A 25,816-nucleotide genomic window follows, 5' to 3' on the forward strand; every position below is an offset into this window, starting at 1 on the left:
AAACTGCCCAATATGTGTGACTACTATTATGATTACTTTGCTTTAATTCTTATCATCTCCTTGGGCTTTGAATTATAGCGACTTTTTGTTTATTTCCTCTAGCCGACTTTTCCTAGTTGTAATTAAGGCAAACATTCTTTTAAACATATTTAAAGTATAGTGCTTAAATTTAATTTTATTCTTTTTTGTTTTTCCTTTTTGGTCAAACCAAAACCCGTGGTTGGCGTTCAGCTTACATAGCTGCCACCCCACCTCCTGATTTGTGGCAGTCCTCACAGGCCTCGGTCGATGAATTCTGAAATGAAGGTTGCGTCCTGCAGGAGCAGCATTTGCTTCTTTTGCTGGAGACACACTTGTCTTGGCTGCTCTGGGGTAGGCTGGGTTTGCGGTTGGGGGTGTGTTCTGGAGAGACGGGTCGTTTAGAGGGACTTAGACTTTCTGCTGCAGGACCTGGCTGTCTTGATTGACAGTGGAAGGCTTACGTGTTTGGATCGACCAGCTATTTGACCTTGGGTTAGTAATTTTCTTAGCCTCATTTTTTCCATCAGCGAAATAGGGATGTTAACAAAGGTTACTTTGTAGAGTTTTTGTACAGATTAAATGAGTCCACAAAAGATAATTCCCACCCATAGTGCCTGGCGGGTAGTAAGCACTCCAGGATTGTTAGCTGTTGTGTTTTTATTTCTGTTATTACTCTACTTGTAAAGCACTAGTGGTGACTGAGAGGGTGTCTACATGTGTCCACCTTGTCATCCCTTTCCTTGGAGTCTATAATTTGGGCTGGTGTATATTAATACTAAAATTACTTCACCAGTAAAATAAGGTGGTACTCGTATTTCAGAGATGGGCGTATATATTGATGTCTCCAAGAACGTCTGACTTGCAGAAGTTTGGACACGTGACTTTCCACGGTCTGAGGAAGGGAGAGGGTGCTAATGGGAGGCAGAACTAATAATAGTTACAACAAATAACCCCCTCCTCCCATTTGGGTGGGTCACAGTTGGGATAAGCTTTGGATCAAAACCACTGCTAAGCTTGATCATTAATGATTGAATCTTAGAGTCAAAGTGTAGCCTTTATGCATGACCAGCACAGAAGGATCAATTTGTGCTATTCTGAGAAAAATGACCCCAGACTCACAGCAGTCACTGTCAAAAGCAACAGCTTCAGAGGATCTGCTCAGGTGTGGAGGTTGGGGGGTGGGTCAGGGACAGCCTCTCTGAGAAGGGATGCTGGAGCTCGGAGAGTGAGGGGAGTGGGCTGGGGCCTGGAGCGTGGAGGGTCTGGGACCTCAGAGGGTCCAGGAAAGGCTTCGCTCTTTATTCTAAACAGGGGACTGACAGAACCAAATCTGCGTTTTAAATTTATCGCCTTCCCCGTACTGTGGAGAGAGAGTTGAGGAAGGCGAAGGCCTCCGTGGGTGACCAGTTTGCCCCCTGCTGCAGGCCAGGGAGCGTGCTCGGCACTTGGGGTGGAGGCGATGGAAATGAAAGCCAGAGGATTTGGGAGAGACGTGGGAGACGAGTGGACAGGACCAGGAGTCCATGTCTTGCATTTTTAGATAGAACTCCTTCTTGTCAGACCGCATTCTTCCTTTAGTCTTTCTGCCTTTCCGTAATCCCTCTATGGCCTGCACAGTTGATTTCCTCCTGCTTTTACCTGGAAAGGATTCTGTGGGTAAGGATGAGTACTTTCCAACTTAGAGCATCTCCTCTTCAGATGAAGCAAGCACATGAGTGACTAAAATGAGCAGTGGCTTGTAACAAGGAAGGAGCCGGTGGCCCGTGATCGATAGGTGCAGTGTCTCTTCCCGAGGAGCTGGCGGGTCCCTGTTCCGTTTAATGGCGCTCAGCGGGGCCCACATTTTGTGGCGTTACCCAGCGGAGCGTTACAGCACTCCGTTTATTTTCAGCTTCAATGAAGGTTGAAAAGTCCCACTTCCAAGTAGTCTCCAGAGTAGTTTTGCTTTCCTTTAGGTTGGGTTCCTTATGTGGTATGCCCAGGAGGCGCTAGTGGAGCGTGTCTTAGAAAAGAAAACCAGCCACGATGGCAGCTACTTGTGTTTCTGGCTCCAACCCTGCAGTTGTCCCAGAGTGACGAGCCATCTGACTTTTCTCCCAGAGAAAGGTAGATGATGCCCCGCGCGTTATTCGCCAGCATGGGATTACCATACCTCCCGCCCCCACTGTCCAGGTCGTCCTCATCACAGGCTGGGATTGTCGCAGCAGCCTCCTCACCGGCCTCCCTGCATCCGCCCTGGCTGTGCCCGCCTTGCTGTTGAGTGTCCACTGCCTTCAGAGCGACCCGTTGCAAACAGAAGTCAGGTCGTGTCACCCTCTGGCCTCCAGCGCCCGGCTTCCCCTCGCACTCAGGACACAAGCAGGCCCCGAGCACGGCCACAGAGCCCCGCGCGGTCTGGCTCCTCTTCCTGTTTCCTACCACCGTCCTGCCCCAGACACCAGCCCTCCCCGCTCTTAGGCATGTCTCAGTCTCAGAGCCCTCGTGCTTGCTGTCCCTTTGGCCGGAAGGCTCTACTTCCAGACCTTTCTATGGTTTTCTTCCCCTTTTCCTTAGATTTGTTTAAATATCACTTTATCAAGAGGCCATCCTATCTAGAACAACACCCTGACATGGCTTTGTCTTTCTCTGTAGCTCGTAGCACTACCTCCTGACATGAAATTGATTCGCTGGGTCGGCCGACCCCCACCAGGATGTCAGCTCCTCGAGGGCCGGGCCTTTGTCTCTTCTTTTCTCTGCCAAATCCGGGCCCAGTGGTCAGTGCACAGTCTGCTGCACGAGTAGCTGTTAAATGAATGAGTATCGAGTAGTACAGCAAGTCCTCACTTAATGTTAATAGGTTCTGTGACTTTAAGCAAAACAATGTATAATGAAACCAATTTTACCTTAGGCTAATTGATATAAACAAGAGTTGGGTGGCATCTCATCTAATATTGAAATATTGAACTAATCGAGGTTGTTAGAGGACCTGCTGTATCCCTCAGGGACTTCATGATCCTGCCTGAGAAAGAGAGGCAGTGTTTCCATGATCTACTTTTGTGCCAGAGATGAAAAGCGGACAGGTCTGTGCACAGGTGGTTGAAACATTGAGCTGCGATCGCTCCAGTTGCAGCAGGTGTGAGCGAAGAGGGCAGAGAGATGGGCTGTCAGGTGGTTCAGGGCAGGCTTCCAGGAGGAGGTGACATCTGAGTGCAGTGTAGAAACAGCAAAGGATTTTCTGAAAGAGCCTGTCTGCGTCCAGTGACACCGCTGGTGGTTTGGTTTTCTTCCAAGAGAAATCAGGGTCACTCATAGTCAGCCTTGGGCTGGTGCACAGGCCCGGGGGACTGCAGTTACTCATGGAGACCATGGGGTGCTGGGTGGGATGGCACAAGAGCGGGCTGCCTGCTGCTCCGCCTCAGCTCTCTGAGGTCCCCACCTGACCTCCAGGGCCCTGCCCTCTGGGCTACAGGTCACACAGGAGCACAGTCAGAAGTCAGACTGCGTGGGTTGGAGTCTTGGTTCTGCCACTTCCTGGCCTGGAGCTTCTTGGCTTTGAGCAAAATGCCTTCGCTCCCTTTGCTCATCTGTAAAGTGGGGCAGTCATGGTTCCTGCCTCATAGAGCTGTTCTCAGACTTAAACGAGATATTCTGTGGCAAGGACTTAGACCAGCAGTAAGAACTCGATAAGTATACTTGTCATTATGACTGTTGATGTTACTGACTCTCAGTGGACTGCTCTTCTGGGTTTTTAATGACCTAAACTTTGTAATACAGAAGCTATTCACTGATTTCTTTAAAAGGAAATTGCCGCTTTGCCCTGGCCCTGCTCATTGCCACAAACCTGCCCTTACCAGTTTCCTTCCAAATCCATGAGGATTTCCAGCAGCAGAAGTAAGTGCCGGAACAGTCCACAGGTCACATCCTCAGACCTCACTGTGGCAGGTTTAGAGGAAACTTTCACAACCCCCGCCCCAGGTCCCAAAGCGTTTGAACTCCCTGAGTGTAAGCTGGAAAACTGGGAGCTGCCCAGAGTCTGGTCTGGGCTCCCCACCCGGCAACCCCGAATCTCCCCTGAGACTCTGAGCCATGACCTGCACACCAGCTGGCTCTGTGACCTTTCCTGTCTCCAAGGTGACGAGTGTACATTTTGGCGTCTACTAAATGGGATAAACGAGAGAGTTAGTGAGGTAATGTGTGCTATTTAGTTCATAGTAAGTGCTCAGTAAATGCTCACTAAAATAATAGTCTAATAATCATTAAAGGTAATCGTTATTGGTGACCGTGAACTCTGTGAGCTGCGCTCATCCCCTGACCCACCAGTGCCCTTTGCTTCTCACTCCTGCCTTGGAACCACCTCCCCCCGGCGCTGGCAGCCCAGCCTCGGTCCCATGTGTCTCAGAGCAGCTCCGCAGTTCTGGCTCACACCCTGAAGAGGCAGCGGCCATCTGAGGGGCTCTGGGCGCTCAGCCACGCAGAGCCTTCGGCGGGCCGCCAGCCGCCTCTCCATGTGGCGCAGTGCCCACGACGGAGCAGCTGCCTCTTGCAGCTGTCTAATTGCTCATCAGATCCACTCGAGCACCAGCTTAACACATTATTCCTTCATCCCAAGCCATCTTTCTCATGTGTCTGGGCTGCTGAGCCATGGGGTCAGCGTCGGGGAGGGTTCGTTGAGTTTGAGGGATCTTCAGACTCAAGGAAGAAGTTGGTGGTGTATGGGTCCCTGGGTCACATTTGTGGGCCTTGCGACCCCACAGGAATGGTCATTTGTTCATTCAGCAGCGTCTTCTAACTCCTACCATGTGCCAGGCAGATCTTGAGATGACAGAGAAAAAGATGGGCCAGATACTCTTCTAAGCATTTGGGCTAACAGTGGACAAAATGGATGAGGACTCCTGCCCTTGTTGGGTTATACTCTAGTTAGGGGAAGACACATGTCAGTCAACAGGCATGATAAACAAACAACATGTAGCACATTGGAAGGTGATAGTTGCTATGGAAGAAAGATACAAATAGAGTGGGCCACGGGGGGTCAGGAACGTGGGGAGATTCTGTCTAAGTAGTGAGGACATGCCTCATTGAGAAGGCGATATTTGAGCACAGACTTGCAGGAGGGAGGGAGTGGCCATCAGGTGGGAGAATGTTCCAGGCAGAGGGGACAGCCTTGTAATGAACTAGGGTGGGAGTGTGCCCGGCACGTCCCAGGAACATCCTGAAGCCAGCAAGGGAGGGAGTAGGAGGTGAAGTCACAGAAGCTTCCAGCAGGCCAGATCTGCTGTGAGGTGGTTGGTTTTTTCCATGTCAAGGAGGCGGGGGAGGTGGGGGAGGGAAGGTGTCACTGGAGGGTTTTGAGGGAGAAGGGATACTGTCTGACTTACGTTTTCAAGGATGGCTTTGGCTGCTGTACGGAGACTAGAGTGTCGGGGACAGGGTCGGAAGCAGGGAGGAGAGCTCGGGGTTGTTGTAGGGATCCAGATGAGAAATAGCCCGGACCCGGGTGGGTGGGTGGGCAGTGAAAGTGGTGAGAGGTAGCCGGGCCTGGCTGAGTGTCGAAGCTGGAGCTGGAAGGGTGTCCTGAGCATGGGCTGTGAGGCGCGAACGAGGGCAGTGAAAGGTGGCTGCAGGGCGTTTGGCCCGAGCACCTGGAGGACAGACTTGCCCTCGGCCGGGATGGGGATGTCTTTGGGCAGAGTACGCTTTGCGGGGGCCGAGCAGGGGTTGTGGTGTGATGTCCTGAGTTTGAGATCTCTGGATTCCGTGAATACAGACCTCCAAGGTGTGGACATATCGTGGTATTTAAAACCCCAAGACTGGGCGAGATCCCCAAGGGAGCAAGTGTAGGTGGACTTAGGGCTGAGCCCTGGGGCCTCTCACATTAAGAGGATGCAGGAAGAAGGAGGAGGTGCCAGCAAAGGAGATGGAGAAGGGGTGCCCAGGGAGGAAGGGGGGTCCCCAACAGAGTGTGGGGTCCCGGAAGCCAAGTGAAGAACATGTTCAAAGGAGGAGAGAGTGAGCAACCGTGTCAGTGGCTGATGGTGGCTCAAACGAGATGGCAGCCCTTGGTGACATTGACCAGAACAGGTCAGTAGACTGGCGGGGTGAAAGCTCAGTTATTGAAGAGAGACAAGGAGAAGAGGGATTGGGGACAGTAAGTGTGGGCAGCTCTTTGGGGCAGGTCGGTTGCAAACGATAGCAAGGAAAAGTGGCGATGAATGGCAGGGACGTGGAGGGTCAAGTTTTGTGCCTGGGACTGTGCTGCCGTCTGGCTTACAGTGGATACGAGACCTGAGCACATAGGTCTTCTGCCCATGGGGCTCATGGTATAAGGCAAGTGTGACCACTGACCTCTGCCCTTAGTTCCAGCTGTGCATAACCACCTGCCTCCTTGCCTGGTCCGCTTGGGGTTATGACAGTTGAAACAGCACCCTCTGCCCGCCCACCTGCCCACCCTTCCATCCCTCTGCATTCTTCCCAATCGTATTAGCTTCCTCTTGCTGCACTGACACGTGCTCAGAACCTCGTGGTTTAAAACAGCGCAGCCGCATCATCTTACAGTTCTGGAGGTCAGAAGTCTGTCTGACACGGATCTCTCTGGGCGGGAACGGGGGTTTGGCAGCATCGTGTTCCTGTCTGGGAACTCTAGGGGAGAATCTGTTGTCTTGCTCATTCAGGTGTTGCAGAATTCAGTTCCAGGTGGTCGTGGAACCAGGGTCCTCACTCTTTTTTGCTGGTTCTCCCACCAGCTTTCCCCAGTGTCTGCACATGGCCCCTGCGTCTCAGAACCAGCAGTGGCACCTTGGCTCCTTCTCACTCTTGGAATCCGACTCCCCTTCTGCTGCGTCTCGTCTGTCTTCCTTCTCTGCCACCTCTCTCTCTGCTTCCAGCCAGAGAAAATTCTCTCCTTTTCAGGGTTCATGTGATTAGATTGCACCCACTCGGGCAGTCCGAGATAATCTTCCCACCTCAAGGTCCTAAGCATCTTCAGGGGCCCTCTTCTGTTTAAAGTAACATAGTCACAGCTTCCAGGGGTTACAGTGTAGGCATTTTGGGGAGCCATCCTCCCTGCCACACCCGTCTCAGTCAGTGCCACCAGCTGGGTGCTCACACCGGAAGTCTAGTTGTCTTTTCTCTGCATACTTCCTCTCCGATTTCAATCCATCAGGAAGTCCTGTCAGCTCCAAAATACACCCCAGAGATGACAGACCTCTTCTGACCATCCCAGGCAGAAAGGTGAGGGAGAGGGAGGTGTCTGCTTCTGTCCTGAAGTCTGATTTCCACTGCGGAAAGCGGGAAGGAGCAGAGGCCTTAGGAAGGAGCCCCGGGGCCTCTGGGATGAAAAGAGATCATGCTGTCTCCCCTGCTTAAAGCCTTCTGTTGGCTTTGCCTGTCCATGAGAATAGGTGGAAAATTCTCCTCACAGCCCGCGAGGCCCTGTATCTTCTGGCTGCCACCTGCCTTTCCATCTCATCTCTCACCACTCTCCTTGTTCATCATGCTTTGACTCGACCAGCTTTCTTTCTGTCCCTCGATCCCATGTCATAGCATTCACCAGTCCCTTTGCCAGAATATTCTCCCTGTGGTATTTCCATGGATGATCTTGTCTCCTCAGAGAGGCCCAATCTCTCGTCTAAAGAAGCTCCCCAAGGCACTTTCTGCTGGTTATATTTTGCATAGCTTCAGAAATTGTCCTCTTTACTTATTTGCTCATTTTCCACACACATGCAAGTGCTCGGAAGGTGGCAGCCTAGCATGTCCTGCTCCCCATGGCACCCGAGCACGTGACCCACAGCAACCACTTAGCAGTCTGTGCCGGGAAAACGCCTCTGTGGCATTGGGGTTCTAGAGCCTTTTTGGAGAATGAGTTGTGTTTCTAAAAGAAAAAACGCTTTGTTTTACCTTCCTCACGACACTTCTGACACCAGTCTGTGGGGATTTTTTTTTCACACCAGCCAACTCTCCAATGGGTGTCCTGTAGTTCAGCTCAGTTCTGATGCTGACAAGTGGCACAGACCCCGGTCCCTTGACCTGCCCCGCTTAGGCGCCAGCCATGAGGGCTAGGTCACCAGTGCACTTCTGGGCCCCTGGCTGCAAACTGGGGCTTTCCCCAGCCTCCCCCTCCGGCCCAGTGATCTGTTAGGACGGATCACAGAACTGAGGAATCTTTACGTCCGTTGACCAGTTTATTGTACAGACTCTCACAGAGGATACAGAAGGGCCAGCCGACGAGGCGCGTGGATTGCGGTCTCGAAGGGCCCGCGTGCAGGAGCTTCTCGCCTCCCAGCGGGTCTGAGGCCCTCCGAGCCCCGCATCTCAGGGATGTTCATGGAGGCTTCATCACGTGGGCACGAAGGGTTGCTATCTCAGTTTCTAGCCCCTCTCCCCGTCTAGGGTGGCATGGCTGAAAGTTCCAAGCTTCTAGTCACAGCTTGGTCCTACTGGTGATCAGCTCCCACCCAGGAGCTATCCAGAAGCCCACCCACAGCCACCTGATTAGACCAGAAGCCTCTCCTGTCATCCAGGAAATTCCAAGGAATTTAGGAACTCCGTCAGGAACTGGGGTCAAAGACATATTTACAAAAAATTATTTCACAATTTTAGCTAAGAGGAAGAGATACTTTCCATCCGCCCAAGTCACATGGGACTTGCAAAGTTTTGGGAGTTGGTTTCTACATCTGACGTCTCCTCAGTTAGAGGTGCCAAGTGTGGAGTGGTGATTTTTTATCTAACACACAATCAGACACTCGCGAGGACTTCCGGCCCCCCTTGGGAAATTTCCTAGAGTCTTAGTCGGAGGAGGACTTCTGTCTCCCGTCACTATCTGCCTGTAACAATCAAATATAAAGGGGCCACCGTAAGCAGACGAGACGTCCCATCAGCGCAGAGATAGAGAGGCGGGTTCAGCCCTCTGGCTGGGAATGTGCCGGTTCCTTCCCCGGGTTCCTCCTGCCCTGAGTTGCTTTGGCTTCTGAGATAGAATTAAGATTTTCTGGGAAGTTGTCAGGGCTGCCGAACGTCTCGGGGCTGTTTGAAATAGCCTCTGGTTGGTCATTTATTATCATGTCGTTCCACGTATGTCCTGGCCTCTTTCTCACGTGGAAAGGAAATGCCCTCAGCTTCCAGGTGTTCAAGGGAGTCAGTCGGAATCTGGAGCAGCCGTGGCTGGGCCGCTGGGTCCTTGTGCCCCAGCTTTGAGAGGAGGCGGCGCAGGTTTGGTTGCGTTAGAGGGTTGTGGGTTGAATGGACTCCTCCCTCTACCTTCCCGCTGCTCGCACAAGCCCTTAGGTGCTGGGTGTGGGGGCGCCAGGTGTGTCTCCACCTTCTCTTGCCCTGCAGCCTTGATGAGAGCTGTGACAGAGGGCACAGTGCTGAGGAGCGGCGTTGGGGCTGGCCCTGGAGGGCCACGTGTGGGTCCCGCAGGAGAGCCCTTGGGTGCTCTCCCATTTCCTGGTCTGTCTTAGGATACTTTCTCATCGCCAAGTGCCCTGGCTTTCAAAATTCCCTGAAACCACCTGGGTATTTTATTAAAATGGAGATTCTTGCCCCTCCCGCTCAACTTCTGGGAACGGGGGTCCAGGAATCTGCATTTTAACGCTCCCCACACCTATCCCATCCCTTTCCAAGTGATTCTGTTGAGGGTGGCCCATGGTCCACTCTTATCTAATGGATAAGATTAAGTCCATTAGATCAGGGCCACGCTGATCTAATGCATCTCCCTGCTGAGGTCACCGCCATGTCCACGAGCCCCTGTTCTCCACCCCCACGCCAGCAGCCTTCCCCTCCCGCCCCCTCGAGCATGTGCCTCTGCCCTGGGGCCTGCGACTGCTCTGGCCTCTGCTCCTCCTGACGAGCATCTACTCATCCTTATTCCTCCTTCTGTCCCTTCAGGAAGCGGCTGCCACATTGAGGCTTCTCTTGTGCTTCTCCGTGACCCCATTTTTCTTTCGATTGTGACCTGACCTTGTGGCATTCTTTAGAATCTGTAAGAGATGTGAGCTTTCAACGTGATTTCTTTTCTAAACCGATCCTTTTTTGCCCCTCGAAACGTTTGACTTCACCGTGACCTTGAGTTGCAGGGATGATGAATTTTCTTTCCCTGCCTGTGTTCTGGGCGTTTCCATTTCAGCCTTGACACTGCCCTCCTGCGGGTCCCTGCAGCAGGGACGGACTTCCAATCTCCAGCTTTAATCGCGTGAGCTTTTTTAAACTCCTCCTGGATCATCTTCCTTCCCAGTCTTTTGGGTTACTGGCGTTAGCTGACTGCCTTCCCGCTCTGGGCATCAGGCTTCAGGTGTGATCGTCCTTGCACACTGCTTGAGGTACCTGCTGGGTGAATCACTTCTCAGAGCCCAGACCTGTGTCCCTCACGTTGGGCGTGTAAGTCCCTGCCCCGTGGCTTGTCAGTCCCATGGCTCAAGGCCTTGTTTCTTTGAATATGTTTCAGACTTCTGGTGTCTTCCTCCTGCTGCTTGCCTTCTGGGCTTGCTTAGCCAATCCTCCCTGGTACAGCGGCTGTGCTGTGACTGAGAGTACTTCCTCCAGTTCATCTTGACTCCTTGCTATGCTTCCTCTTGAGCTCGTGGTTTACAAAATGAATGTTAGAACTGAAATTGACTTAGAAAGTCTTCCGCTCGGTTTCATCAATGAGGACCCCAAGGCCTGTGGAAGCGAGATAGCTGTTCAAGGTCACAGAACACGCTGTGAGAATTTGGGTTTGGGAACATTTGCGAACTATCAAAATTTTAACTATGTGTAACCTCTGACCCAGCCGTTCCATTCTAGGATTCCATCACAGAGAAAGATTATCACAGGTGCACCAAGAGACAGGTGCGTTATTTGAATTGGGATCAATACGAGCTTGGAGAACTAGATCGTGCTTCCTTCCTGTAAGGCGGCTGTGATAAAGAGTGAGGCTGGTCTAGCTGTGCAGGCGGGGTGCGGTTGCCCAGGCTGGCTGTGGAGTGAAACGTGGCTACGTGACATGCCGTTTATGTTTTATAAAACAAGACAAAACCAAACCTCTCAGTATGTAAATAAGTATCTGTGCATATGAATACATGGGAAAGTATGTGGCCCAGCAGGACCATCCGTGACAGTGATGAGGAGAAGGGGACTGGGGGGAGGGGGAGGCTGTGCTTAATAGTGACCTGCGCTTTCTGCGTTCCATACTTAGGTATTTAAAATTTTTTATTGAGATATAATTTACGTACCGTACAATTTGTCTGCTTTTAGCGTACAATTCAGTGTTTCTTTGTATATTCACAAAGCTGTGTGAGCATCACTGCTGTCTAACTCCAGAACATTTTCGTCACCCCGAAAAGAAATCCTGTACCATTAGCAGTCATTTCTCACCCACCTCTCCCCGCTTTCCCTGGCAGCTATGAAACTACTTTCTGTTTCTATGGATTTGCAGATTCTGGACATTTTATATAAATGAAATGATACTATATGTGGCTTTTTGCATCTGGTTCTTTGACTTAGTGTAATGTTTTTAAGGTTCACCCATGTTGTGGCATGTGTCAGTACTTCATTCCTTTAAAATTTTTGTTAATTGTGGTAAAATACATATACAATTGACCATCTTAGCCAATTTGAACTGTCAGGTCAGTGTTATTAAATACATTTATACCGTTGTGCAGCCATCACCACCGTCTATCTGTAGAATGTTTTCATTGTCCCAAACTGAAACTCTGTGCTCATTAAACAGAACTCCCATTCCCCCTTCCCCGAGGCCCTGGAAACCACCGTCTACTATGAATTTGACTACTTTAGGTGCCTCATAAAGTAGAGTCATGCAGTATTTGTCTTTTTCTGTCTGGCTTATTTCACTTAGCATCATGTCATCCAGGTTCATCCAAGTTGTCGAATGTGTTCCATTTTCCTCATTTTTCAAAGCTGAGTAATATTCCATTGTACGTGTATACCACACTTTGCTTATACGTTCACTCACTAATGATTGACTCTTGGGTTGCTTCCACCTTTTGGCTATTGTGTGGACGTATATGTTCAATTCTCTTGGGTTGGATTTTTTAAAACAAACTGGAGCTTTTGTATTACTTTTGCATTGATAATGAAATGGGAAACAGAAAACAAGTGGTTCTATGTAGAATATCAGGGTTTTTGAAGTCATGTTTTTTCTGGTATGGGGCACTCACGTCACATGGAAAAAACCAACATCCTGGGGAACAGCATACCCAGTCTGTCTGAAGCTTGCTCAGGCCCTCCCTCTGGAGTCGGGATTTGCATCTGCCTGTGCCAGGCAGGCTGGACTGGTCTGGTCGAAGGCTGGAGCTCCTGTGGGCTGGTGTAACATAGTGGTTAAGGGTGTAGACTCAGTTTCCTCACCTGGAATAGGAAGGAGGATGAAATATGTCAGTACATGTAAAGCGCTGTAATAGTGCCGGGCGCTTAGTAAGCATCCAGTAAATACTGACTGCTGTTGCTTTAATACTGTGTCTTCTCTTCTTGGACAGTCGCCCAGTCCCCGAGTAGCTTTGTGGAACAAGTGAGAGAGTGGGTGTGTACCCACCTTTGAGAGGATGTGAGCTGTTTAGAAATATAATTGATTCTCATGTGACATATCAGCTGCGTTGGGACTGATACCCTCTTCCCGTTCCTTGATTTGCAGAGCTCTGGCCTATGTACAACAGGGGCATAAAAATATAAAAATGAGTTTGTTTTTTCTGCAGTGAACATGTGTTACTTTTATCATTTGAGAAAATAAACTTGTTAAAGAAACAAAGGAAAATGTAGTGACAAGGCCTGAGAGCCATGCTAAAGATGCTGGTCAGTTAGCGGCAGCTCCAGCAGGAGTGGCAAATACTGACCGTTGTTCTTGGTAAGTTGGTACATGCAGACTCCAGGGGGCATCGGGCAGGCAGTCGGGAGGTATTGAGAATCGAATTTGTGCCCTATCTGGTTATAAACATTTTGTGGGTTCAGAGAAACAAGATGGAGCCTTTGCCTTTAAGGCACTTCTAGTCTAGGTAGACAGGCAAGGTCACGACGAGACGTTCCATCACTTACTGCAACGACCGCCACCACCGGGTGTGGGGCGTGCTTTCTGCAGCAGGCCTCTGCTAGCTGCTTCATCTACTTCCTTGTCTAATCCTCCAGCGGGACCCTGCAAGATGCGTGCAGCTGTCCCCTCTCTACCGAGCGGAAGGCTGGGCTCGGGGCAGCCAAGTGCCTTGCAAAAAGCGGTCAGACTGGGATTTGGACCCAGGTCCGTCTGACTTCAGCTCCTGTGGCTTTGCACTGTTGTGTCCCTCTCATTCTGTTGACAGATTTCCTTTCTAACTGCACGACACCTTACTGCCGGTAGTACGGCGCAGAGTCCTAGGATCCAGGCCCTTGGGAGAAATCCTCTGCACGGGTGTTTGAAATTGCAGGAGTCTCTTCTTAAGGGCAGGTTGTACAGTGATTTCCCAAGGAAGGTTTCGAATCCTATAAACCCAGGGCTTACAGGTGAACAATTTCTGCCTCTGATAAGGGTCGCTCTACTGTTTTAAGAACGAGCCGCGGGAGTCATACATGCTTGTTGTTTTGAATAAAATGAGTCCAAGGTTTGGAGTGAAAACACCGGTGGATATCCACTGCTCTGCAGGCCCCAGGTTACCAAGGCTAACAGCTCAGGTATGGCCTTGCTCAGACCACCAGGTACACACTGGCTGGTGTCCTTCCTTCTCCCTTCTTCCCGCCCTCCCTCCCACCAAAATGGAACCACATCACTCACACATATTGTTATTATTAGTTTAATTATTGAACCTAGACACATCTGCATTTCGGGATGAGCAGTTTTAAAACCACCTGGAGCCATCCCTGTCACCTTGTCCCACTGCTGACAAGCCGACCCTCCCTGGGGCTGTCGAGTGCGGTCGGGCCCAGTGTTCTGTTCAGCAAACACTTTTGCAGCAGTTAGATCAGGGCAAGAAATCACTCGTCTGGCACGCCTGGCTGCATGTTTTATTTCAGCAAAAGAAGTGATTCTCACCGTCCAAGTACTTTTCACTTAGGGGGAAAAGCACAACTCGAGTTTCTGTCGGAGCCTCTGCTAGGCTGCGTCACATGAGCAGGTGAAAATGTGCTTGGCGAAGGGTGTGATGACAGTTCTGGTTTTATGCAACAGCCATTCCCAGCTGTCCCTGTGCATGTGTTATATATTTAGATGATCTTTTGGAAGCGAGATGCGACATCTAAACAGGTGAGCAGATTTCTCTGGAAAGACCTATAGGAGGTGGAAACGTCTAATGAAAAGGCGTCTTTATTTGAAAAAGAAAGCAAGCTGTCACTTTGCATTTGTCTTTTTAAAAATTACCATGTCTTTAATGCTTGGAGTGAGAATATAGAGTAGTTAACATTCTCTTGTTTCGTCTTCACCGGACGATATCATTATCCCCATTATATAGACGAGGAAACTGAGGCTCAGAGGACTGCAGTAATGTGCCCAAGATCTCACTCTAGGTAGTGACGGAGCCAGGGTTTGAACTCAGGGATGCCTTGTGCCTCTGCCCACACTTCTCATCATATACAGCTCCTTGTCAGTTATTATAAAACACCCCTCTCGATCTATGGGTCCTGGTCCTGTTCTTGACGGATGCAGACAAGTCTGCATTCTCTGGGTAGATTCTGTTGATGTGGATATCACATGTTAGGACATTCTTTGGGTAACATTTTCTTTGCATGACATTTTCTTGGCTATCACATGAGCCCACTGCTTTGTACCAGAGAATCATCTTTCCGTGAGGTGGGTGGGTCTATATTATTTGGTTTCAACTTTCCAGAAAGTCTGAAGTTTGTAGTGTTCTCATACCGTGAATAGGCAACCCAAAATGTGAGGGTACGTGTGTGGGGGGTTGGCGTGGAGAGAAGGAGAGAGGGAGGGGAGAGGGAGGGAGAGATGCACATAGGGAGGTGGGTTTCCTCCAGCGTTCAGCACATGGCCCTGGAAGTCTGCCACAAGTGGAAGGTGGTACCACACCGGCGAGTAGGTTCCGGATGGTGGGAGGCAGTGTGGCGAGTTGGGAGGAGGCTGAGGCTTTGCAGTCGGGCAGACCGGGGTTAATGCATTTACAGTGTTTAAAAAACCCACACCTCTGTTTTCTACTTTGCGATGGTGACGTCATGCGATGGTATTTCAGGCCTTAAGTGCGATGATGAGAGTCATCAGGGCGGTGCCGCGCTCGCCATGCCCAGAGGGCTCGGTGGGCAGTGGCCCGTTTGCCTTACTGCTGCCCCTGGACGTTTTGTGCTGAAGCCTGAGGCCAGGGCTAGGTCATGGGACCTTCTCCTGCACTGTTCCTTTCCGAGTGCCATGATCTCACGTCTGTTTTATGCTGCCTTCTCCCTAAGTACGGCCTGGCTTCTCCTGAGAAACTCTAGGTTGAATAAAGCGTTCCAGTTTGGGGGGACGCCCTTCCCCAAAGTCGAAATGAGCTGAGCAGCCTCTGAGTTCATCTGTTGTTCCATCCCTACAAAGCCATCCCTTGTGTTAAAGCCGACGGACACTCTCCTGAGATGCCAGAGACCTGCTGCCTGGTGACATCTGATTGTTGTGAACCTGGAGCTGAGCTGGGTGGCAGTGGTGTTTCATCCTGTGGCTCTTTGGGGTTGGGCCTGTTATTATTTTGTAATAGGAGGAACCTCAGCTTTCAAAGTTTGGATGACCTCAGCCAGTCCTGGGTTTCTATCGTCTTTACGCCATCGACTCCTGACTCTACATCTCCCTGAAAGTCCAGACTTATAGGCTACTGCATTTGTGCTGTTTTTTTCTTAGATGACTCATAGTTATATCAAACCTAACTTGTCTGAAAACCAACTTATAGTGGACACTCATCTCTTCCCAGCCATGCATTAGGACAGTCACCTGCTCCTTCCTCAGACTTGTTCAGACCAGTAAAATGATAACTTCATTCTTCCTGGTTCCTGAGGCCAAAAATCTTGGTTTTCACCCAAACCCCACATCAAACCTGTCAGCAGTTCTCATTTCCTCCTTGCCTTCTTCCACTCCTCTGACACCCATCGCCATCACCATGGTCCGGGCCAGCAGCAGTGTTTCCTCTCTAAACCTCTGCCATGGCGCTCTAACTAGCTGCGTGTCGGATCGTCTAGGAAGAAGATGCTGAGACATAATTAGCCGTGCAGAGGTGTACTGGGGGATAGTGCCTATGCAAGATGAAGGGGACAGGTGGCATTGGGCAGGGAAAGCCTCAAACGTGGTTGCAGATCTAACAGTTTTGCCCACCCAGCCCAGTGGGGAGCTCTGAGCAAAGATTGCTCATCAGAGGTGTCCCACGTTGGACAGAGATACCGCTCTGTGCTCACCCATTGGCTAAGGTGGCCCAGGAAGGGTAGCACGGCTGCAAGATGCTAGAGCTGGAGGTCGTCAGCTAACGGTACTCCTCACAATAGAATGGCAAGTCTTTCCTCGAAGGGAGGCCTGAGCTGTGCATCTCCCCTCCTGGCCACTTTCCCCTTCGTCCAGCCGGTAGAATGATCTTAAAAAAAAAAAAAAAGGTTGTGATGGAAACAAGGGTAAAAAAGAAAAAAAAAAAAAAAAAAAAAAAAGTCTGATTAGAATCTTCCAGGGCTTCCCATTTTGCTCAGAATAAAATACCACAGCCTGAAAACCCCTGCCCTCTTCTTCGTGTTCTCACTTCCTGTTGGTCTTTCCGTCATCCATTATTCTTTAGCCGCACTGGCCTCCCTGCTGTTCTGGGAACAGGCTAGGCCTGTGCCTACCAGCTCAGGGCCTTTGCACTTGCAGTTCATGGAAATGCTGTCCCCCAGGGCTTCGCATGGCTCACTCCCCCACTTTATTCTGGTCTCTGCTCAGATGGTATCTCCTTAGGCCTTTCCTTGCTGTTTGTTTAATTAGCGTTCTTCCACCATCATTTTCGCACACTTTAACCTTCCCTGAGCACTGCTCACAGCCTGACACGTTAAATAGTTCTTTATTTTCTGAGTCCCCCTACTCGAGAATGAGCTTCACATTGGCATTCACTCCCCACTTAACAATCCCTAGTGTCTCATGCTTGACATGTAATCTTTAGCAGCTAGTCGTTGAGTAAATAAGAGACTTTCTCAAGGTCACTCACTGGCGAGTGGTAGAGCCAGACTTTGCATCTGGTATCTGTCTTGATCGCAAAGCTCACGCTGTCTTGTTTACCGTACGTTCCACTTGCCATGGAGAACACTTGGAAAATGCGGGATGCTATTATGATGAAGACTGTTCCCTTGCTGGAACAACTGGGGGCTAGCGTTCCACTTGCCATGGAGAACACTTGGAAAATGCTATTATTGTGAAGACTGTTCCCTTGCTGGAACAACTGGGGGCTACCTGCTGTCTTGTAGGGATCCTTGTCGCCTCACCCAGGAGGAACCGTGTCGTTTGGAATCTCAGAGTGTCCCAGATTTGCCATCATACAGAACCTGGCCCGCTGGTACACGGCCCGGCGCACCTCCTTTGTGCATCAGAATGTTCAAGGGCGCCGTCTCTGAATTGAAAACGGTTCTTTATCCTCTTTTGCCACCAGCATCCCCACTGTTTGTATCTGGGGTCATGCTAAGCTTGTCCAAATTGAAAGCAAAACAGTAACCTTATCATACTGTTTGCCGTGCCGCTCTCCATGGTATTTGAAGTTTTGCTTAAAATAATTTAGGCAGAAAACCCCATGTGTTCTCTGGTGCCTGCTAGTGAGAGCCGCATAGTGTCTACTTATTTCAGATGACTTATCACAGATACCTCCAAACAGTAATGGGGGCCTGCAAGGAGCTGAAGAACCATATCGTGTTGTCTAAGTTTAAATGACCTGCTCATGGTGCTAGCAAACCCACAGCTTTTCTGAAACAGAGAAATAGTTCTGATTTAAAGTCAGTGTTTTTTGTGCTTTTACCAAACACATTTTCAGCATCTGACTGTTTAGATTTAAAAAGAGAAAGCTTATTGTTTTTGCCAAAATTTTCCATTTGAAGCCTAATGTCTATAATTATGCCATCATGGAAACATAGGAGAAGTTAGCTGACTACTCAGCGCAGGCAAGTTAATCGAGTGCAGATTTTCCTGTGAGTAACGTGGATGTTGACCAGGTCAGTTGGGTTAATGGGGCATCCTGTGCTGGACGAATAATGTGGCCATCTTCACCTTTGGCACAGGCTTCGATGGCCAGACTGAGCTCAGCAAGCCAGGTCAGTGTGATGGAAACTCTGGGACACCTTGAGCTTCTAATGGAGAACCTTCCTCCTGGGTGAGGTGACAGTGGTCCCTACAAGACAGCAGGTACCCACACTTGTTCCAGCAAAGCAGTGTTCATAATAATAGCATTCAATGAGATGATGCATTTGAAGATGGTTAATAAATGCCCAAGTGTTATATAAGATGAAGCAATATTATTTTATTTTTATGAGAATCATTGTGTATGGATGCAGCCCTCAAATTTTGGTTAGCACACTAAATACAGCCCTTACTTCTTTTTGCTTTTGGACCTATCTTTGTGTTTTGGCCTTTTCAGTACAACTTGAGGTTCTCATCCAATGTTGAAATATCTAACCATGTAGATGGCAGGTTCTGCCCAGTTAGGTGCTGGCAGCTGTATTACTCTTGCAGTCCTTGATCGAGGTGGAATGGCAGGTTCTGAACACTGCCAGATATAGGCTGAGGTTGTTAATGATTCAGTTTTAGACTTAAGATTGCACTGCTGACCAATGTTTCAAGCCTTGTTTGTGTTCTTGGATTCAGAGTGAGCTATTATTGACATGTAGAGAGATATATTCTTTTCTCCTGGGCTATTGTCTCTCTCTCCATTCTAAAACCAACAGACAGATCGCTCTCAGGAAATATGCATCTTAAAAAGACAACAACACACTTTTAGTTTGATCAGTTACAACATCTGTGTTTATTGTTCAGATTCGAGTTTCAGAATTCAATCACAACTGATCCTCTCCAAGTTCGTTGGCTTATTGGGGGATGTACAGGGATTATGGGATGGAATGGGGGTGTAACTTGCTGTTTTTGTCTCTCAAATGACTTGACGTTACTCAGACTTTTATTGTGTTGCTTTCCTTGAACACACAAATGTTCTCTTGCAGATGACACCTTCTTGACTTGAAAATAAACAAATCTTAGGTGGCGCTTGTATAAACTTAATGGGATGGCTGACTTCTTGTGCCTCACACATAATGACCTTGCTAATAGAGAGGTGGGAAGTCTCTGGCCAATTAAATGGCTCCCTCCACTTTCCTGATATTAATCCGTAAGCTATAGAGCTATATTGGCAAAGTCCCCTCTTAGTTTTCCTTTTTATAAATGTCATGTATGGAACAAGGTCACCATCTTTGTAACTTCAAGTTCGAACTCAGAGTCTTAGAGTAGTCTCTGAAGAGGTAAACTGCTGAACGGTTGAAGGCACTGGTTTAGTTACCCCGCGTTAGCTTAAACCAACAAACATTTACTTATTTCAGTTTGTGTAGGATGTGAACCCAGATGTGCCTTAGCCACATGCTCTGGCTCAGTCTATCACAAGGCTGCAGTCAGGGCGTCAGCTGAGGCTGCAGTTGTCATCTCAAGGCTTGACTAGGGGAGGATCCATGTCGACTCATATGGCTGGTGGCAGACACCAGGTCCTTGCTGGCTGGTGGCCGGGTATGTCATTTCCTTGCTACGTAGGTCTCTCTCATGAGATGGCAGCTGGTATTCCTCAGAGTGAGTGAGGACACCCAAGACAGAAGCCACAGTCTTTTTATAACTTCGTCGCAGAAGAGACATTTTGTCCCTTCTGCCATATTCTGTTCATTAGAGATGATCAGGCAGTCCAGCCTACACTCAGGGGTGGAGATTATCTAAAAATGCGACTTCCAAAAGGGAGGAATCCTGGGGCCATCTTAAAGGCTGCCCCCTGTTGAGGAGGGTGTGAGATTGTTGAGATTAGTCTTTTGTTACGTTATATTAAAGGTGGAGTAGAAGTTTATTAAAGCTGTAGGAGCTGAGCCAAAGCAGGAGGAAGTCATATGGTTGCAGGATAAGGTTGGCTGACTAGTTTCTAAGAGATCTATAAATTCATGACTGTCCAAGGTCTGTCCCCCAGTCTTAGAAGTTAAAAAGCTTCTATATGCCTCTGTCTCCTTCAGCGCAGAAGATTGCTGATTCCTCTTAAATGTGCCTGGGGCCTGAGGACAAAAGGCCAGTGGCTTGATTTCTAAGGAGATGTACAGACATCCAGCAGGCTGGATGGCCATGTTTTCTGATCAGCAGAGTCCCTTGTGGAGGAGAGACACCTAGGCCAGGCAAGGAGCCGAAGGCCATTTGGAGAGCAAGTCACCCCATGTGGTTACATGTTCGTTAAACCTTAGAGGTGCACTAGCACCAGGCTTTCCTAGCCAGCTACACCCACCTTCACGGTGGGGGTGCCCGCCCTGCTCTGCTGGGCTCTGCTGCGGTCTTATCTAACTTCTCTGAGTCTCATTGCTAAGCGCAGCCTCCTCCCAAATCCTGCTTTTTATCAAAAATCAAATTTAGTTTGTTTTTCTTAAATCAAACTTTTATACACAGTTTATTCTAAAAGACCCGACGCTTCCAGCCACCTCCCTCCCCCATTTCCCACCCCCACAAGCAACTTTTAACTGGTTTCTTTGGTGGTTGCCTTGATGTCTCAGAAAATGTGTCTATTGCCACTTGTTGCTTTTGCAGTCGTAGGTGTTATTTATTGATTTCTCACCCTGGAAGATGAAGATTAGCTTTCTTTGAACCCTCCACCCCCACCACATACACACCCACCCACCCAGTACAGACATATAATCTTTCCAGTTTGATCCCTGCTCCACGATTACATTATCATGACTTGGAAAATGCTATCCAACCGAGCCGTGAGGTACATAATTATTATTTTTACACAACTTTTTGGTTCCTCTTGAGTTAATAGCGTATTAAGGAAAAATTTTGGTTGGTGTCTATGTACTTAATACTAATTCAACTCCAAATGCTCTCTCAGTTAAGGAAATCTTGCTATGTTCAAAACCTCGGCACCTCAGCTTCATCCCGAGGCAGCCTCGCCTGGAGGCCTCTGACCTGCTGTCGCTGGAAGAAGCCCGGCTACTCTGTGGCCCTGTCCCCTCCAGTCACTGCAGCCCGCCACCCCCCACCCCCACCCCTTGGATATAATTCATACACCAGACAATTTATGCTTCGAAGGTGCCCAGTTGAGTGGCTTTCGGTGTATTCACAGGGTTGTGCAGCTGTCACCACTGTCTAACTGTACAATATTTTTGTCACCCCCTCCCCCAAGGAACCCTAGATACTTATTAGCATTATTAGCAATCTCTCCCCGCCCCTCCTGCCCCCCTCCCCCCAGAAACCAGTACCCGTCCTGGACGTTTCGTGTAAGTGGCACGTGCGGCACGTGGCCTTCCTTTCGCCTAGCGTGGTGTTCTCAGGGGTCACCTGTGTTGTAGCAGGTGTCCGCGCTTCGTTCCTTCCTCTGTAATGGCCGTACGTGTTTTTTTCACCTTTTGATAGTTAGGAATAATTTTCTCACTCATGTTTGTGTGTTGGAGCCCCTGTTTCTTGGAATCCATTTCTTTCTAACTAGGTTTCTTATCTTTCTTTTGGGTGGGAAGTCACAGTTTTGAGAGGTGGCAAGTCTGAAAACGTCTTTACCTACCTGTCACTTGGTTAAGCTTAGTGTATAATTTTAGCTTGGAACTATTTCCCCCGATGGTGTCACTTCGTCGTTTTCTAGCTTACAGTTTGGCTGTTTAGAAATCCTACACCATTTCTAATTTTCTCTCCTTTGTACGACTCTGCTTCTCCTCTGGAAGTTTGCGCCCTCTTCTCTTTGTGTCCCCATGTTGTACAATTTCACCGGGAGGCGTGAGAGTGCGGTTCATCCGTCGTGCGGGCCGCTCGTGGAGCTCTTCCATCTCCGAGCTCCTGTCGGCTCCGGGCCATTTCCGGAATCATGTTTGATTTCCTCCTCTCTGTGTTACCACCTCCCTCCCCCCAACTTGAGCTTTTTTCATATGGTAAACCTCCATTTTTATTTTTTATCTTCCATTTCGTTATCCTTTGACTCTCTTTTCTGGAGATTTTCTTACTTCCTAGCTTTTATGTCTAGTGTTCCATTTCTGCTATCTTAGTTTCGCTTTTTTTTTTTTGGCTCTCTGTTATTTTTTTTTCTTCTTTTTAAATATCTTCCTATTATCGTTTCTCAGCTACACCATCTTTTCTCTCTCTGGAAATATTACTGCTAGTTTGCTTTTGAAGTGTACTTCTCCCTAAATTGTGTCTCTCCTCCAAGTCATTTTTCTCTGTCTGTTTACTGTGGTCCCTATCTTTCCTCTTAGGTGCTTGTCTCAATTGGAAGATGATTTCTGTCTGGCTGCACAGAGCGGGAGTGGAGTCTTAAAAAGCTGGCTTAAAACTCTGATCATTTCTTGGTGGGATGATCTGGCTATGCTATTTTTTTTTTTTTTTTTACTGGAGAGTCCCCCAAATTGGTCACTTCAGGTCTTTTCACTTCAGTTCTGGGAAAATGCTTTCTATTCCCTTCTTACAGGTATATGTTGGCTGCCTGCTGTTCTGCAAATGGGGCAGGGGGAGGGGGGGAATGGAAGGACCTCAAAATTTCAACATGTTTTATTTTGATCTATTTTCAATTAGATACCTCTGCCTTCAACTCAGTAGATACCCACTGCTTTACCTGTTCTGGAGACTAAACCCTTAGTCTTCTGTTTAATCCATTTTAATCAGGTGGTATTTTGATGTTGCCCACTTGAGGCTATGAATGAAATCTTTTCAGGTCTGTCAAGTTATTTACCAGTTATTTACTTTGTTCTCAGCTTCTAAAATTTTGTTGTCTTATTTCCTCTCTCATTCTTTTTCTTTAAGGGCAAGGCCTGGAGAAAGAATTTTTAAAATTGGTATTTTAATGGGATGCTGAGAGGATATAAATGTAAATTAATGTGTTTGGTCTGCTAATTTTAACAGGAAGTCCTTTAAATTTTTTCTGAATACCTATTTCAGGTTTCACATTGTTATCTGGTCACTCCCTGAAGTAGTGGTTGGAACTGTAGTCACTGCTACCAGGGTGGAAACCATTTAGCGTTTCATTCCAGTATGTTCTGTGTTGTCATTCAGGGGCCTTGATGCCTGTACGGGCTCTAGCTGGTTGAGGCTTGATGGACGATTGCTTAGTGGAAGGCTTGCAGATGGAGCCGCAGGTCAGTTCAGGCTCAGTGACCCCCATATTTGCTCAGCATGTCCCCACTTCCACGTTCTCCCTCCGTGCCGCTCCCTTTCACCCCATCCCCTTGTCTCTCAAATTCCAGGCACTGGAAAGCGAGCCTTAGATTCTTCTTTTGCCTGAGTGGCATCTCATCATTCTCGATCAGGGCATCCAGGAGCTTCACCTCCCAGAACACGCAGGAAACTGGATCTGCATAGTTGCCGCTGGCTTTCAGACTTGGGCTGATCCGTGTTCTTATTACACGCCATCGGAGCTTTTCCTTAACCACTGGTGCAGGAGTTCTTTCCTGTTCTTGTTCTACTTTTCCTGGAATCACCTGGTTTATTCCCAATTTTTATTTATTTTCTCTTCTCTACAAGGCAAGGATATATGGATATATACCTACAAGTAGAAATACCTCTTCGTGTCTACCGTGCTAATTTTTTTCAATGGAAAATTGTCTTCTAATTTTTTTTTATTTCACATAGTAAAGCCCTCCGGGGTGGGATCCAGTTCTGTTCAGTTAGCTTCAGAGAGCACACGGAACACGCTGTGTTCAAGAACATCGAACAAACCCTGTCGTTTACTCACGCAGTCTGTGCCTCAGCCCTCCTAGTCCCTTATGTCATTTGACCATCTTTTGCCCTGTTTTCAATGTCACACCTATGTAATGGCCTACGTGCTAATTCTAGCCTCTGTCATATCATGCCTGGGCGAATTCCCTTTGGATTTTCCTTATTTACCCCCTTCCATCGGTCCTGTGTAAATCAATAAAAACTGGGAATGAGCTAGATAATTCCAACCAATATTTATTGAGAATGTACTATATCCCAACCCCTGCCTTATCTTAAGACAGACCCAACCCCCACCTCTTTATCATTTATCTTCTTAAAACACTTTTGCAAATAAGTGTCACTGCACGTGCAAAAACCTGGTAAATGTCTGTCCATTAAAGTCGACGCTTCTTAACCTGGACTCCGTGGCCCTCACTCTTCTCTTTGCTTCCTCTCTCGATATCCTGCTGACTTTTGCGCTGACCCGGGAGCCAGTCTCGTTACGATGCCTTTGCGCTGCCATTATGCCTTGGTTTTAGAGGTTTTCCCGGAAGCTGCTTTGCTTTTGGTCTAAGTATGGTTGATCAGCGCCAGTTCTCATTGGCAGGCCACGTACTCTGACCCTACTGTCGTTTTAGATTGGGCTGTAGGCAGGCACCACCTCACTGGAAAACTTTTTTTTGTTGGAGAAAAAGAAATTCGACCAATGCAAAAGGTGCACGTGTAGGCTCTTCTGTCTTGCCAGCATATTGTCCGTTTTCCCCTGGAATGGGAGGTAGTGACAAAGTTGTTCCCCAGACTCACGTGCGTCTGTCTCTGTGACGGTTCCTCCATTTTTAAATACAGCTCATCATTTACTTCACTGCACGTGTGTGAAAGTGTTGCATTGTTGAAGTAGTCAGTCATTGTGATTCTTTTTCTCTTTAGAAAGAGCTTTCTCTCTGAAGAAGCCATTTGGAAAAGAAGAAAAAAAAATTTTTTTTTTTTGGCTGGGAGAAAAACTTGATTACTGTTAAAATATTTATGGAATGTCTTTCTTTTCCTAAAGTTGTACCAAATCTTTGGAATGTCGATGGAGAAGTTACCGTCACTGAGCAGAAGCCAGGGGAAGTCGCTGAGGAACTAGCAAGCTCCTATGAAAGGAAGCTCATCGAGGTAAGGCTGGCAGAGTCTGTGTGTTTATTGCTGATGTCGGCTGCTTTGGGAACTTTCCAGAAACAGGCCCAGCCTGATGAACAGATGTTAGCAAAACATCCAAACCATTATACCTGATAAAAGGAAGAGCTGGTTCTGTGAAACATACTATTTAATTGAGGTGTTGGGTAACTTCGACTAAGAAATAAGAGAAAACATAAATATGTAATGTTGAAATTAAGAAAGCAAATGTACACTTGGATTCGGAGACGATTAAAAACAGGAGAGCATGCCACGTACAACTTTGTGCTGATCAAGGTGACAATATGGATGAAATGGACTGTTTTCTAGGATAATGTTTATTATCAAAATTAGTTAAAGACGAGGCCGACTGCCTGAAGGGTAGCAAAAAAAAAAATCGTTCTAAAAGCAATTAAAGAACTGCTTCTCTAGAAGGTAGCAAGCCTGCAGGTTTTTACGGTGATTTCTAGGAAACCCTTCAAAGTATACACAAAAGCCCTTCCCTATTTATATTTACTTAAAGCATTATCTACATCTATACCTGTGTCTATATATCTATATTTATACATATCTCTGTATCTCTGTATTTTGGTTCAAGTGTGCTTTACTTTGATATATTTTTTTTACAAAGCCCTGACAAAGATAGTATAAGAAAAAATACTGTAGACTAGTTTCATTTGTGCATAAATGCGTAACAGTTTTAGAAAGCTATTACCCAATCAAATTCAGTCACACCTTAAAGGAACAATCCACATAAAAGTAGGGTTTATTTAGGATTTCAGGGATGGCTTAATGTTAGGAAATTCATCAAGTCAGCTCATTAATAGGTCAAAGGAGAAAAACCAGCTACCGATCATGATAGGTATGAAAAAATCATAGATAACATCCACCATCGAT

At 48.0% G+C, this 25,816-nt stretch overlaps 1 protein-coding gene across 1 annotated transcript in view; it reads left to right on the forward strand.

Moving 5' to 3' along the window:
* SNX29 (sorting nexin 29) overlaps nucleotides 1–25,816 on the forward strand; it is a 443,554-nt gene that overhangs the window by 191,068 nt on the left and 226,670 nt on the right. The window contains exon 16 of the mRNA XM_025046099.1: nucleotides 24,813–24,919. Coding sequence (XP_024901867.1) covers nucleotides 24,813–24,919 — 107 coding nt within the window. The remainder of the gene's footprint in view (nucleotides 1–24,812; nucleotides 24,920–25,816) is intronic.

This window comes from Pteropus alecto, unplaced genomic scaffold (assembly GCF_000325575.1).
Source record: "Pteropus alecto unplaced genomic scaffold, ASM32557v1 scaffold34, whole genome shotgun sequence".
Taxonomy (NCBI): Eukaryota; Metazoa; Chordata; class Mammalia; order Chiroptera; family Pteropodidae; genus Pteropus; species Pteropus alecto.